At 37.9% G+C, this 15,440-nt stretch overlaps 1 protein-coding gene across 1 annotated transcript in view; it reads left to right on the top strand.

Moving 5' to 3' along the window:
- Window positions 1-15,440, top strand: part of thsd7ba (thrombospondin, type I, domain containing 7Ba) — a 323,272-nt gene that overhangs the window by 211,393 nt on the left and 96,439 nt on the right. The window contains exons 12-14 of the mRNA XM_084725418.1: window positions 4,335-4,450; window positions 5,865-5,997; window positions 9,871-9,974. Coding sequence (XP_084581544.1) covers window positions 4,335-4,450; window positions 5,865-5,997; window positions 9,871-9,974 — 353 coding nt within the window. The remainder of the gene's footprint in view (window positions 1-4,334; window positions 4,451-5,864; window positions 5,998-9,870; window positions 9,975-15,440) is intronic.

Raw genomic sequence — 15,440 nt, 5'->3', positions numbered from 1 at the left:
TTAGGGATGTTCTTGGAAACTAATTTCTGCGTCGATTAAATGGAAATTTTAATTTAGATGAGCCTAAAAGTAAGAAAGCAACCAGGAGACATTTAAACTGAGCACAGTTCATTGAAGGTGCAGTACACAACTTTTACCCCAGAGGTTACCGTAGAGCACCGGCACCTCAGACCAAAACAAATGCACGCTTTGTTTTTTCTGCAAAGTTGTGGGCGAAAGTGTCATTTGAACTCGCACTGCTCACAAATTGTCGAACTAGGCAATCTAGGCTGATCAAGTATAGATCAAGATTCTGTTGCTACATTGCCTATGTCTTGCTTAAAAGTTGACACAACACATTTTAGTGATTGTTTAGCTGCAAAATGAGAGCGTCCGCCAGTCACATCAGACCCACAAAAGGTCTCATCAGAGTAGTCAACTATGAGCTTTCTCTCACCATAACCAGGTATTTCTGTCTCTAAACCTTACTAGATCTTAAACAAATAATTTTCACATCATAAAACAGTTTGTACAATATGCACACTGAAAAAAGACACAAACCTTTCCAACAGGCTAACATTAGCGTTGCTAGCACCAGCTTGCAGGTTATTGTCTGAATGCCTGTGTCGTGTGTGGTTACACATGGCTCCAGTCCAGTGGTTATACTGTATACCTTTATGTCTTTATTTTGACACAGCCTCATAGGGGCATTAGTGCAGGGAGAGAAGGGCTGCCTCTGCCAGAGGTGCATCCCCTCACTAAGGGCAGGCAGCTGCATAACGTCTTAGAGCAACAGTTAACTAAATAGTTTAACAATAGTTCAATAATCACTCACATCCGTACTCCAGATGACATAAAACTACGTCTTTTGTTATTACTTTAATGTGATAGCTAGCTGCAGAACTTACATACTGTGTGTTCAACTAACTTGGCATTATGATAAAATGATGAAGTAGAGATATCCACAGCATGTCAGAGACGTTTAATGTTCCTAACATGTCTCAGTTGAACACCATGGCCTTGACTGTAACTCTGATTTCCTCATTTTGGGCATAACACACAATATTCCCCCAGCTGCTCTGTTGCGTTGCCATGCCCTCTGGCATGCATCACTGCAAAGAGGCAGAGAGAGCGGGGTTGATAAAGCCGGGGAAGGATGGGTTTATGTATCTTGCCTCCTTATGCTTTGGCATACTTTGATCTCATTCCTGTGCGTGCTGGCTTTCTGCAGTTGCTAGGATGTGGCACCACGCTGGGTCTCTAGTGAGACCTGGATCGGGTTGTCGAGCAAAGGAAGTCAGTCACTCAGGAAAAAAATTTGGATGTTTATGTGTGTGTGCTCGTGTGTGTTTGTGTGTCGGGGAGGGGGGGTGTTGATGAAGACATCAAAGCTAAGAATTATTTGATTTTACATAGCTGCATTAATCCGCAACACTTCAAGGTTGCACAACACAAAATGCAACACAGCCAAAGGGTACATTACAGATATGTTACACAAGATGTACCAGCTGAAATAAAGAGGAAGTACGTGATTATTTTCTATTTTAAGGCGAAGACATAAGTCTGTGAAATGCTCCTTAAAACCAGGTAATGGTGTCCTTGGTGTGGCAGGAATGATTCATTGGTAAACAGTTTGCATATCCTCACTTTTCTCAGGTTTAATTAGCAGCCATGCTGTGGACTTTGATTGATTTTTCCTCCTAGAACACTCTGTCTCCTTGGTGGCAACAAAAGAGAACTGTGGCTGCTTTGAACATGTATACGGAGAGATAAATGCACTCACCTGTTTGTTTAAACTGAACCTAAAGTTGTTTCTCCTACTTTTGCCAACACAGTCCTGGTCACAAATATGGTAATTGTAATGCACTGCATGTATTGTGTACCTTTCCATAAATGCAAATACTGTAATTTTTTATATATTAAATATTGTGATTGATTAGTAATGAAGTAAGAAAAAATACAATACACAGCAAGTTTTTGTTAAATGTTTATAGTCCAGCAATACAGAAAACACAGCAGACAAATTATCACCTCATTAAGTTGGTGTATGTCAGCAAATGAATTATCTGTGTGTGAATCCAGCAGAAATATTTATCAGGATAGATTCCATTTAATACCTAATAGTCAAAACACGGGGGGATTTTTTTCTACTCCAAATTCACCAGGGTGGTCAATAAACATGTCCCCTGGAAATTTTGAAAAGTTAAGGAGAGACATTTACCTTGAATAAACTCTCAACTCATATGTTTTTAGGCAAAAGGACGGATGGACAAAATCTTGTCAAACAAGGAAAGATTGATAAACACATAGACAACGGAGAAATATCAACCAGATTTAAGTCAGAAATGCTAAATGTAATTGATATTAATTACTAATTCCTGACTGGCTTTATGATGATTCAGCAATTTAATGTATTGCTTTCTTAACCTGACTTTTACTGACAGTTAGTTAACAAAACATGACATGAATAAAGATAATAAACAGAGAACAAACAGCAACACCACAATCACTTTAACAGACAAAAATATAAAATCAGATCTGTACGAACTGATACAGACACACAAACACGGATGATTTATGCTCACAACGTATGTTAGCCAGCCTAAGAAACCATAGAAATTACAAAATATTTATAATAAATGTTAAAAGTGCCTTATTATATCATTATAACCCTACTTCAGTTTAGTTTTAGATCAGACGTTTCCACAGTGGTGTTTTTATTCTCTTGCTCCGTGCTGTTGGCCTTTCCCATCATGCATCCTGGCTTAATTTGTATCATCATAACAAAAAGTGATGTGTGTTTGTGTAGGGGTGTAAATCACATTTGCTTACTCGCTTCAAAGCTGTGCCTCAAGGCAGGAACATTTCTGTTTTACATTTTTATATTAAATTATCTACTATTAATATATTTCTGTGTGTTGCTAAATTATATGTAGATGATACTATTATATTTATACCAAAATCGTCTTAGTCGCATATTCAAGAGGCCTCACAATCTGACTTTAATGCTCTACAAGCTTGGTTTTCAGCAAACAAAACTACTGCCTGAAAAACTAAATATTATACAATGGTCCCCGGTAAGAGAATTCAAAATGTAAGTGTAAGGTTGTTAAGCTGATACGCCCCTCCAGAAAGTTGACAGAATTAAGTATTTATGGATATGGATTGACTTCAAAAATTTCAAACACATTTCAAACACTCAATACATTATAAATTAAGCTAATTTAGAAATTAGTGTTCTGTATCGTTCCAGACAATTGCTTTACATCTAATGTCAAAGAGATTCACTTCACAAGACCTCAGAAGTTTACCGATGCTTGGTACACACTCCCTCACAAGACTGGTAATTTCCCCAGTTTCCCCTTTGGCTCCTTCCAGCTGGGATAATTTACCTGTGCATATTCATTGTCTTTCTTAGTTTGGCTCATTTAAAATGCTTTATTCTCTTATATTAAAACAAATTGCATGTGTTCACAGTAATGCTATAACTGACTGTAGTGTGATTTTTTTTGTGTTAATGTCCATCCCAGAGTTTTAGCTCTTCTCTGATTTAGTTATTGTGCAGATTACGTTACTTTACCCTTTGTGTTGTTGTGTTGTGTGTTCTGCCTTGTGCTGTCGGTGACCCCCTTGAAAACGAGACAAATCATCTCCAGGACTTTATCTTGATGCAATAGATTTGACCTCAGTTTGTGTACATGCAGCAATTTTAGCATTCATTTGGATTCATTTGCTCTGATTATATCTCTCGTAAGAAAAATGATGGTGATGGTCTAGTAGTGTACAATGGGTCAGTCAGAGATTTTACCGTAAAACAGATTTTGGAGGGATGGTGAGTTGCAAGATGGAAATTGAAAGCAGTGATTGAAAACAGACTAACAGGCTCCATAGAACTGAGAGGACCTGCAATGCTGGGCGATAGTTCGTGACTAAACCACTCCTTTCACTTTACACATAGTGCATTTGATCCATAGTTGATATAAAACATTTTTTATTAGTGCAGCTTTGAGATAATTGGGTTTTAAAACTGACAAAGTATCATGAACCATAAAATACAGGCACTTTGTGCACTTGAATAGCAGGAGGATTTTTCTTTTCATAGAGCAATATTTGTACCCTGGGAAGCAACTGAATATGTGAGAAAACTGTAAATTCTTATATTTGTCCACCTTTGCCTGAGCGTGCAGGCAGGGGGACATGTAATCAATCATGTTTTCTGTGGGGAGATGTGTGATGTCAAGGACAGGGCAGTTGTTTCACTGCACTGTCCTCTTACCAGCGAGGCTCAGGACGTTCATCATTCATCGCCTGAGGGATGAAGAGAATTTAAGACCACTGTTTGTCTGTGTGTTTAGGTGTTCAGATTCTGCTCGTCCTGAAACCGTCCGACCCTGTTTGCTCCCCTGCAAGAAAGACTGCGTCGTGACACCCTTCAGTGAATGGTCAGCCTGCCCGTCCACCTGTGTGCCAGGTACCTCCTCTAATGAATTTATATGAACTCAGTGGACGAATGCCTGTCATAGAGCCAGGGTGTAATCGGGATTACATAATCAAATCAAATCAAGGTCTCAGATACACAGTTAACATCACTAGACAATCTGAAACAGTTTTTTTAAGAGGAAGAAGTATAGTACTATGTTAAAGAGGTATGATGATAGTAAATGAATGCAGTACAAAGATATTGTTGATATAAGATATCATAATCCTTGTTTTTTATCTACTCTTTATTTGTAGCGTTTTTTGTGAAAATGCATTCTGTCCTCTTTTTTAGGTGTTTTAATATTTAGAAATACAAATAAATTTGTGACATTGTAGGTGTCTTTAATTTTAATGTTAGGTGGGTTTATTTTACGAGCCCTCAGGGCTTTCTTTTTTTCTCCCACCTGTGCATTTTATTGTCATTGTATATTTCATTGTTGGTTTTATTATTATGAACTGACATAAACTTATGATGGTGTTGTGAGACTCGTGAGGGGTTGTACTGTGTGTGCACTGTGCATGTTAGTATTCAGTTACAGTTACAAAAAATCAGATTACAATTTTAAGATATGTTTTAGAATAAAGAACGATATGCTATCATGCGCAGTGCGCACACATTACAACCCCTCACGAGTCTCACAACACCATCATAAGTTTATCTCAGTTTACTTTGAGTGTTAAGTGTGAATTTTATATTCAAAAAAGCACAGCAGATATAGTATAAGAAAAACCTCATAAGGTGAGAGGCTCACAGTATGTGTATATATGAGACTAGAGATTTGAAATGTTGTCATGCAAACATGCCACCGTGACGTCTCTAGTGTATTCAATGATTACATTTAAGTGTAAATGACAATGTTAACTGTCCATTACATTAAGCTGACACATCAAGAGGAAAATGTATATTTAATGGGTTTCAGTATGTGTACTGTAAGTATCATGGAAATCAAAAAGTATGTAATTGTTTCTGAAAGAATTGAGCAGCATCTCTGTAAATATGCTGTAGTCCATTGGGTCCGCTGATGATGTAATCACTTTCTTAATTGCACCATTTTCAATGTTTAGTAATTAGTGTTGTGTAATGAGCCTTAGAGCATGAGCCAAATGAAGCCATTACAGTGTGGTGTGTCCGAAAACAGACTGCAGTCAAGTGGAGGACATCACAGCCACAAGGGCAAGCTAATCAACTCTGAGACCTCTTGTTTTTTAGCCACCTCCTCGAGATATTAGTCTGCGCTGGTGATATGGTGCCACCATTTATTTGGTGTCCCCGATGTCAGCCGTTTGTCCCAGTATCATTTTTCTTTCTCTACCTCCCGGAAAACATTCACTTAAATTCCAACTGTGCAACTAATCTGCCACCGAACGCAACCTTTTTTGTGAAGATTGTGTTTCTCGTTCAACAGATAATGCGACCGCCGCCACACAGTCTCGCTACAGGACCATCATTCAGAGGCCTGCTAATGGAGGTCAAGAGTGTCCTGACACACTGTATGAGGAGAGGGAGTGTGAATCACGTCCAGTATGCCCAGTGTATAGGTAAAAGCTTACTTTATAGCCATTTTCCTTTCTTGTCCAAGGATAAGTCTTCATGCATCTGCTGTATGATAGCACAGTGTGTGAAGAGAGTGTATTCTAGATGCAACCAGTGTTTGAATAATCAGTGTCACAAAGGTGGAGCAATCTTATGAAATACTTGAGACACATGCTTAGGCTTTTATAACAGCATCATCCACAGATACCATGACATTTGACACTCTCATGCTGCTCACAGTGGAACGTTATTATGTTAAACATGGCTGCATTTTTTGTGCTCAATGAGACACATTGTATAGAAGAAGGAAAAAGATGCAAAATTACATGTAAATGTAGCCACAAGCTGTTAGAATATAACACGACCATTTGTACAGCTCCTTAACACTGCTGATTGGTTTGGTTTCCATTTAGGTCAAACAAAGTCGGGGTGCTGCTACTGTGCATGCTGGCTCACTGGAAAGGCTCTCCTACACTAAATGGAATGCGACCTTAATTTGCATCGTGTTTACCTTTCTGTGTCATATCAATATGGCTGCAGTGAAAAAAGTCTATTGATCCATAAATAAGTAAAGCCGAACAAAAAAATTCTGACATGACAGGCTAACAACCTTCTCACTGGTACATGGTAGTTTTGGCTGAATATCTGAGTTGCTGTAGTTTAGTTGGTTAATTGATAACTCTAAGTTGCCTGTAGGTGTGAATGTGAGCGTGAGTGGTTGTTTGTCTCTACGTGTCAGCCCTGAGATGAACGAGTGACTTGTCCAGGGTGAACTCCGCCTCTCGCCCAACGTCAGCTGGGATAACCTCCCACGACCCTTCAAGGATAAGCAGACAATGAATGAGTGAAAAACTGTAGCTGACACAAAACCTTCAGGATAGCAATATATTGAGGTTTTCTGAAGTATTTGTTCAGGAGAACATTCACCCTAAAATTAGAAATAACTATCTTTGCCCTGACCTGTAATTTCCTTGATAGTTTTGATGAGAGTTGCAGAGTTTTAGAGACATCCTTCATAGAGATGCTTGTCTTCTCTTCAGTATAATTGTGGTGCTGATGGTAGAAAAGAAAGTAGTTCCATTTGATTGTACTGTATTAAGAAAGTAGCTTCTACATGAAACTGCTCACAACAAGGTTTGTGAATTATCTTGAGTAACCAGGTCATGATTTTTGGAAAAAGACACCGATTTAGAAGTTTTCCGATGTATTTTTGGGGTGCTTTTTGAGTGCCATTTGGTCCCATTATATTGGAGAGAAGGCATCTTTATGCTGTCTGTCTGATATCTCCAAAACTTTGCAACTCACTCTGAAAAAATCTAGATGGATCAATAGTAGTAGCCTGACACACCAGATTGTTTGTTGCACAGAACCTTCCTTAGAAACTGTTTGGAAAAGGGCAGGCACTTTCAGAAAACACTTGAAGAGTGATGAATGAACCATCCGTCTGTCACTTACACAGGCTAACTCCAACCAATCAGATCAAACTGTTGTTGAAACTCGTCAGGAGCCGAGCAAAAACTTATTTTCCATCAAGACAAGTCTTCAGTGCTGTTCTTTGTTCTTCTTTCAATGAAGAAATACTCTCCAGTTCTGATATAACTGATGCTATCACAGTATCTACGCTAACCTCTCCAGGAGTCAGCCTTGTTTGTTCGAGACGAGTCGCTTCCATGGACACTTCTTGCCGCCGTCACACCAAAACCCACACCCATAACTGCCAGCAGTCCTCCTTTAGGACACTCACTTTTGGTGCAGACACAAACTGATAAGTTGAAGCCTTTTTAGCCTTGCAAGGTGAAAAAAGAAAAAAAAGAAAAAAGAACTACAGGGAAGGGGAAAAATATATATTTTTGATTTTGGGGTGAACTGTAACTACTTGTTATATCTGCTGTTCAGAATACAAAATACAGCTTATGACACTTGACACTAGGCCCAGGTAGAACACGACTAATATCACTTTTTATTTTTATTAGTATTGGAGGATTCAGTTTCATGGTGTTCCCTTGTTGAAATTGAGTATCAATAATTAATGATTAATTAGAAGCTTATAAAATATAAATGACCTCCAATTTTTCCTGTAAGCTTTATTCAAACATTTGACATTGCCAGTACAAACCATGTTACGTATACACTTTAAATAATATATGGATGGTATGTACTGTGAATTTACTGATAAACTAAAAAGCTTTAAGAAATTGTTGACATTAAAATAAGAATGTGCAAACTGGAAAAAAACAGTTTTCTGTTTTTAAACTCTTGTTGTTGCTAAACAATGGCATTTTTTCAGTTTTCAAATTAGAATATATAGATAAAGCTAACAAGTTCCAGGAAGTCTTGCTTGATTTAAAGTCATGCACACTGGTTAAATGATGCTATGAATCTATTCTTCAAGCAAAGACAAACAAACAGATCTATGCGCATCGACTCCAGGTCTTAATCAGGATCTGACAAATACATAATCAGTCTAAATTAAATCCCATAGAGGGTGTAACTTTGGTGCCTTAGGCCCCGCAGAAATTCATGCATATGTAAATGTTTCATAAATCAACATCAAAATTACAGAAGGCTTTAATTTAATCATAAAGCCATTGACCCTTCCTAAGTCCCGCCCCTGTTCACTCAGTGCTCCAATGACAGTTGAGCGAGTTTGATACCTCAGTCAACGTTCCTCTTTCCTGTTTCCTGTGCTTAAATATGCTGTGTGCAACAGAAATCAGACAATCAGAAATCAAAAGGATGGTAAAAGGAACAAAGACGGGAAGTAGAGACAGGACACAAGGGATGACAAGGACTACAAAATAAAGCAGGAAATTACTTCAAAAACCCATTACCATGACAACACCAATCATTATCTATCTAGTTAGCGAGTGTTTGGCTATTACTAGCTAACCTAAATCCTATATGATTTTGATCCTATATGACAGTTTTACAGGAAAAGGAGTAAGTTGACACAGGTACCAGGTTTGCTAAAAGGGGCGGGACTTTTTTTATGATGAACAATAAGGAGTGCAAAATTAGTAATTTACCACCTTTTAGTTTTTAGAATGTATGAAACACTTTAAAAAAATCAAGGAAAACAAGCAAGAACACAAACCTTTTAAAGTCAAGATAACTATTCATCGACATTCCACAATCATTGCTGTGTAGATCAATTACAAGTATAATTTATGCACTGTAAAAATGAAAGGGGTTAAGAAAACTTAACATTTCATGATAAATTACTGCAGTAGATTTTTGACCCCAGCTCTTACGTTTTGAAAAAGTTTTACCAACTACTACTCTTTTGTTGAGATCATTTACTTTTCTTTGTTTAGAAAAAGTTCTAGAAACCCCAGAAAATGAGTGAACTCATTAAAGTGAAAATGAATAATGGTTAATATTTAAATATTTTCATTGTAAACTGTTTATTTTTTTAGACACCCAAATAATGATAGATAAGGTTCATCAGTCAATGTGAGAAATTTTTGAAATCCAATTTGAATTGGACTTAAAACTGGACAGTTACCTTGAAATTTCGAGTTGTCTCATTTTTTTTTTTTTTTTACAGTGTAGTCAGTTTATATGTTTATACATTTGTTTAGTGTTTAGTGAATTCATAATGTTGTGTATCATCCATTAAAATAGAGGTTACATGTTGGCTGCAGGTGGTCCAGATCACCAGCAGACCTTTTTCACAGCTGACATTTTAACATGAAATAGTAGGATAAGCACACTAACTACTGTTCTGTAGCATTCGGGTCAAACAGAATCAGGCTGCTGCTATTGTGCCTGTCTGCTTTAGTGAAAAAGGTCTATTACAGAACAAACACAGAACACAATTGGGGAAACTTTTGCCTGCTGTGTAAATGATGCCTTTCCGTGTTTGTGTTTCCATGCAGATGGAGGACTCACAAGTGGCACAGCTGTACTCTGGTTCCAGATTCTGTTCGACGGGGATTATCTGGACCAGAGGAGGCCTGTGGAAATGGTTTAGAAACAAGAGGCAAGTGTTTTCTTTCTCTTCACTTGTCAGCAGCTGCTGTATCACCGTTCTAAGCTTTGTTCTTCCATCTATTTACTATCCCTGTTTAATGAGACCTAATAGCCCTTTCAGAACTGCTCCTTTAACAAGCGCGTGATGGAAACATAAAAGACAGAGGCAATTTGTCCAGAGAGTGTAACAAGATGAACCTTTCCGTCTGTTGTCTTGATGATCTCATCACAACAACAGTTTCTTATTAATGAATGCACCAAGTCTGATTGCCAAAACACATCACAGCAGCAGGTTGAAAGAAACAATCGGCCTCGTTACACACAGGCACATGTGTCGACCAGCTCGCACGATTAAGTTTAAAAAACTATTTAAAAACCTGTTTGTCTCACACAACAGTGCCCTTCAAACGGAGTCTTTTGATGAAATGATGAATATGTGCTTTACGGCGCGTGAAGACAATAAGAGCAAAGCTATAAACAGGAATTATTCACAATCCACAGAAATAAACTTAATTGTTTTGCATTTTAATCTGTTTAGGGGAACCTAGACTCAATTTTTACAAATCACAAGTGACTGTTTTCATTTCCACAAACAAACACAGCCACTGTAAAATGTTTCAGTAAATGTTTTCTTAGCAAAATATCAGGACATACGGTTTACTGGATGTGAATTATGAATTGCCACTTACTTTTCAAAAATACCTCCAAGGCACCCTCTTTAAAAGCAATTAAAATGCTTTTGTTGTCATGGCGTCGTCATGTTAGACCTTAAAAAGGTTTGACATGACAAGGCCATGACAAGCACCTCTTACCCAAACATTTTTATTTACATTTTTTGATTGCCACTCATTCTCGTGCATTTATTCTTTTCTAGGTGAATACACAGTATAGTGTGTACATTGAGATATTCTATATTAGTGGGGACAAAATTAGGCTGTAAATGTTGTGGGATTCTGTATTGCTCTTTGCTTTTTATACAAAAAAAAATAAAGTATATTAATAACAGGTACAGATGTCATTGTTCTTTTGATAGGTAATTTGCTACTTTAATAGGTTTTTCCTTTGTTACTGCTGACAGTTTAAGTCTTTTTTTGTTGTGTTTTGTCCTTGGTGTTTGTAAAAAGTGAAACCGATGCCAGCCCACACTGCTGTGCATGACAGTGAGTTTTTTTTTCATTTGTGGATATTTTTCTAAATTATACAACTGATTATGATGTGTTGTTGCAGCAAATTTAAAATGCTTCACAACATGCCAAATCAAAATGAATGCCATGCATTTCTGCATTTTCTTCACCATCATATGCAAATAATTCATAATTTTTTCTTTTTTCACACCACAAAATGAAAAAAGTCATTTTAGTTTAATTATGTTACGATACGATGATGATACGATAGTCTTGAGTTATGATCAGAAATGTGTTTTGTGAGGTCACAGTGACCTTTGACCTTTGATCATTAAAATGTTATCAGTTCATTCTTGAGTCCAAGTGGTGACTTGTGCCAAGTTTGAAGAAATTTCCTCAAAGTGTTGTTGAAATATCAGATTCACAAGAATTGGATGACCTGAAAACCTCATGCCTCTGGACATGACTGTCGCTGGTATGTGTGATTAGACGTTTACAGAACAAAACTAATAACAACAAAAATAATACAAGTGATGGCAAACTAATACACACGTGCGCAAGTGATCACATGAGCCCCTCAAAGGCTTATAGGTCAGAGATATCACTTACAAGACTGAATACAGTTACGAAGACCACATTTTAAACTCATATATCCCAGTATAGCTCTATTTATTGAAAATGTCACTGAGCTAAAGTCGGCCATTCCTGTTACTCTCACAGGAGCTTTTGCTGACGCATCACATAACAAGACAAAGTTATAGGAGAGAAGTCTGCATTACGAACTAAACATCTGTTTCAGTTTGTCTTTTTCCCTAATCTGTCATCACAGCCGGTGAGAGACAGAAGCTCTGTTTCTGAATGCATGCACTTAAGTTACAGCTGTTTACTCTGCCGTGGCCTGATGCTTGTGATTGGCTGGGTTCCATTAATCTAACTTGACCAGCAAATTTTAATCCAGATTGTAGTTTCCTTTCATCAATGACTATATCAGGAAAAAGTGGGGGCGGCGGAGTCATGTTTCTGTGAACGTGTGGGTGTCACAACGCTGCTAACACCCACGGGTGCATCGCGCCCGGCGCTGTTGATGATTGGACAGAGTATTCCCCATATAGCAGAATGCATCATGAGAGAATCATTACTGTTGGCAGCATATCTTAAGTATTGTGTTGTGTCCCTGTGATTACCGCCTGTAATTGATTGTGCTCTACGAGTGTGTGACTGTGTTGTGTGTTTTCTGGACTGTGTACTGTCCGTTGTAAAGAACCGCATTTCTGTGAGTGCAGTTGTGAAAACGACTGCCACTGGCCCAAATCGTTAAAAAGCCAGAGTGTTAATTGGATCATTTCAGACTCGTTTACAGGAAAGCGAATGTCCCAATAAATCCCTGAAACTGGCTGTTCTATCTAATTTACTGATGCAATTTCAAGTGAAGTTTTCAGTGGCTTTCTGTGCTGCCTGGAGAACTTTCTGCTCTCACCGTTGCTCACTTTTACTTGGCAGTATAATTATGACTGACATTTCTCAAGTGAGTTTCTGTGACTTTTTGGTGAGGATGGGAGAAGTGCTTGTAGTGTTCACAGGTTAAGAGCAGCCCTCATTGACCTTTAGAGCTTCCTATTTGAATATGATTAGAAAATGACTAAGTTAAATACCTGTGACATTTGAAGTATAAGTCTGAAATTTGCACTCTCTAGAAATACAGAATTTAAATATATATATTCAGCAACAAAGAATTTGTCCAGGGTTTTCTTGTACTCTGTGCATGGCTGAACCCATTCAATGAAAATGACATATAAATGTCAAATTGGGGTATAATTAGGACACGATAATTGGGAGTAAGGCTGTATTAGGGGCATAGAAATTTTGAAAAAGGGCATATCAAAGATTTAATGGTACGGTTTTCACAGTTATGTCATTCAAGGACCTATAACGATACTGCATCACCAGACCAGGGCTCTCTATATGTTATCATTTACCCATTCAGCACAAATAGTCTGATTTAGATATTATCACTACTGATAAGATGATGTAGCTTTATGTCCTTTTATTATAATCCTGTAATTACTCTTGTAAATGTGTCGTTTCCATAATTATGTTTTCATCATGCGTCCAGTTGCACATAACGCTTCGTCCATTTTCTGTTTTCCCTTTTGCTGCTCCGTTTTGCTGTTTGAAATTGAAATTTGCTTGACATGAATTTCAGTTACGCTCATAATATTCAGCATCGTGTTATTTTCCATACGCTCAGCATTCACTGTAGTTGCTCCGTTCACAGCAGTGGGAAGAGCGTGTGCGTGAGAGATGGTATCTACTTCAAACATTTCTCTTCATTGAGAAACTGAATATGAAGAAGCAAGTTGTGCAGCTTTATCATGTCAGACATTCATCCTGTTCTACTGCAAAATGTAGGCCGCCTCTCAATGTCTTCTCTGTGTTATGTATATACTGTATATATATATATGAATATATATTAGCACTAAAAAGTCAGTGGTGCATTCAGATCCAACACCTCACATAGAAGAAACTTCTCCCAGTCCAAAGTGATGGTGTGTCAAACAATAAATCACTGCAGGCTCACATTTATTACAGGTAACACTCCTGTTCACTGCTGTTCTTCCAATAATACACAATTTAATTATAACCTTATGATTAAATTAATTAGTAAAACGTGTCTTACATAGCAATTTGTAATGTTTCTCATATCAATATGTGACTGTTTTGTCATTTACAAGTCGTAAATCAACATTATAATAACTATTAGTAATTATCAACAATCGTGTGCCTGCGTTTGTCTCCATGTTGATTTGCAGTGTGATTGTGAGCGTGTGTCTGTGTGTCGGCCCTGTGACTGGCTCATGACATAGACCCAACATTGACTGCTTCGGCCCGCTGCTGCGTTGCGTCGATGTCGCCGCCGTATTGGTCCCGTCAAGACTGGCCCGTGACTGGCTCATATGGTTAACACATCCTCTCATCATTGCTATTATTCATCGCCACATATCATTTATTATTCTCATTACCTCTTTTCATTAGTCATTAACCATTCTCATTACAAACACACCCCACCTAATTGTACATGTCTTGTCACAAACACTCAGTAAACTCTACATTCCAGTTCAGTATCAGCTGTTGTCTTTTACTATGATAGAGTCAAGCTCAACAGGGTCTCCTTTCTCTGCTGATTCTGCCAAGTCCGCTCCCTTTGCTGTGGTTTTGCTAGATAGTCGATAGGTTTGAAGGGAATCTTATTCGTCCATTATATATACTGCTATGGCTATGCTGCGTGATGCGCCTCCACCGTTAGATTGGCTGGCTGCAGGGTCATCAGCCGGGCGCCACCGATCTCCGACGTTCCAGCCGTTTTCCAGCTGGCCTGCTTGCAGTCGGTGGCGAGGTCAGAGTACTAATAAGATGACGAGGCATTTGGCTACCTTAAGAGAGTCATAGTTACTCCTGCTGTTTACAAGGGTGTCACTGAATTTCTTTCCTTTGACATTCAGAGCGCTGGGCAGATTTATCATTATTTGGGGGCTGCAATTGAAAATATTAAATGATTAACCATTATTGATGTTCACTTCAATGAGTTAACTCAAAGATTATCAGAAGGAGAAAAGTAAATTATCTCAACAAAACTTCATTAGTTGGTAAAGTTTCAAAACTTCAGAGTTTGAGTTGAGCTCAGAACTCTGTGTTTCTCTTACTTCGCTTTTCTCTTGAGTTTTCTTAACTTTTTTCACTTTTACAGTATAATAACATTTACATTTCTCAACCAACTTTCAATGAGTCATGTTATATTCTAGCATTTTTTATCTACATGGTGTAGGGAGGAAAAAAGTTGATTTTTTTAGTTTAATTTATTCCACACAGATTTTGAACCTCTGATTATAAAAATGACTCATTGAAATCGGCTGAGAAATGTGAATGTCATAGTGCTCTTTATTCCAAAAAAAACGGCAGCTCCTCTCTTCACATATGTTCACACTGATACATGATCCAAATGCCAATGCAGGGTCCACGTATTTGTGTCTGTGTACTCAGTACCACCGCTTCATATCAGCAGGTATAGATAATGGATGGATGGAGGAATTAACACATTTGTAAATGACTATGATTTGTTATTATACGAACAAAACATTTGCAGATGATTCGGTGTTAATAATGACCACACATTAACATATGAATGAATTAGGAAAACATTTAAGGGGCATATTTATTTTTATTTTTTGTAGGGAGTAATTACTGTGTGCCTGTCTGTCTTCTGGCAACAAATAGTCAGTGGAAGTCTTCTCTGTCTGACGGCTCTGACATTTTCTGTGACTCTGTGTGTCGCAGCTCAAGACAGGCTGATTTCA

The sequence above is a fragment of the Lutjanus erythropterus genome, chromosome 8 (assembly GCF_056507025.1).
Source record: "Lutjanus erythropterus isolate fLutEry1 chromosome 8, fLutEry1.hap2, whole genome shotgun sequence".
Taxonomy (NCBI): Eukaryota; Metazoa; Chordata; class Actinopteri; order Lutjaniformes; family Lutjanidae; genus Lutjanus; species Lutjanus erythropterus.
The sequence above is the reverse complement of the archived record's forward strand: the minus strand, read 5'-3'. Positions and strand labels throughout refer to the sequence as shown.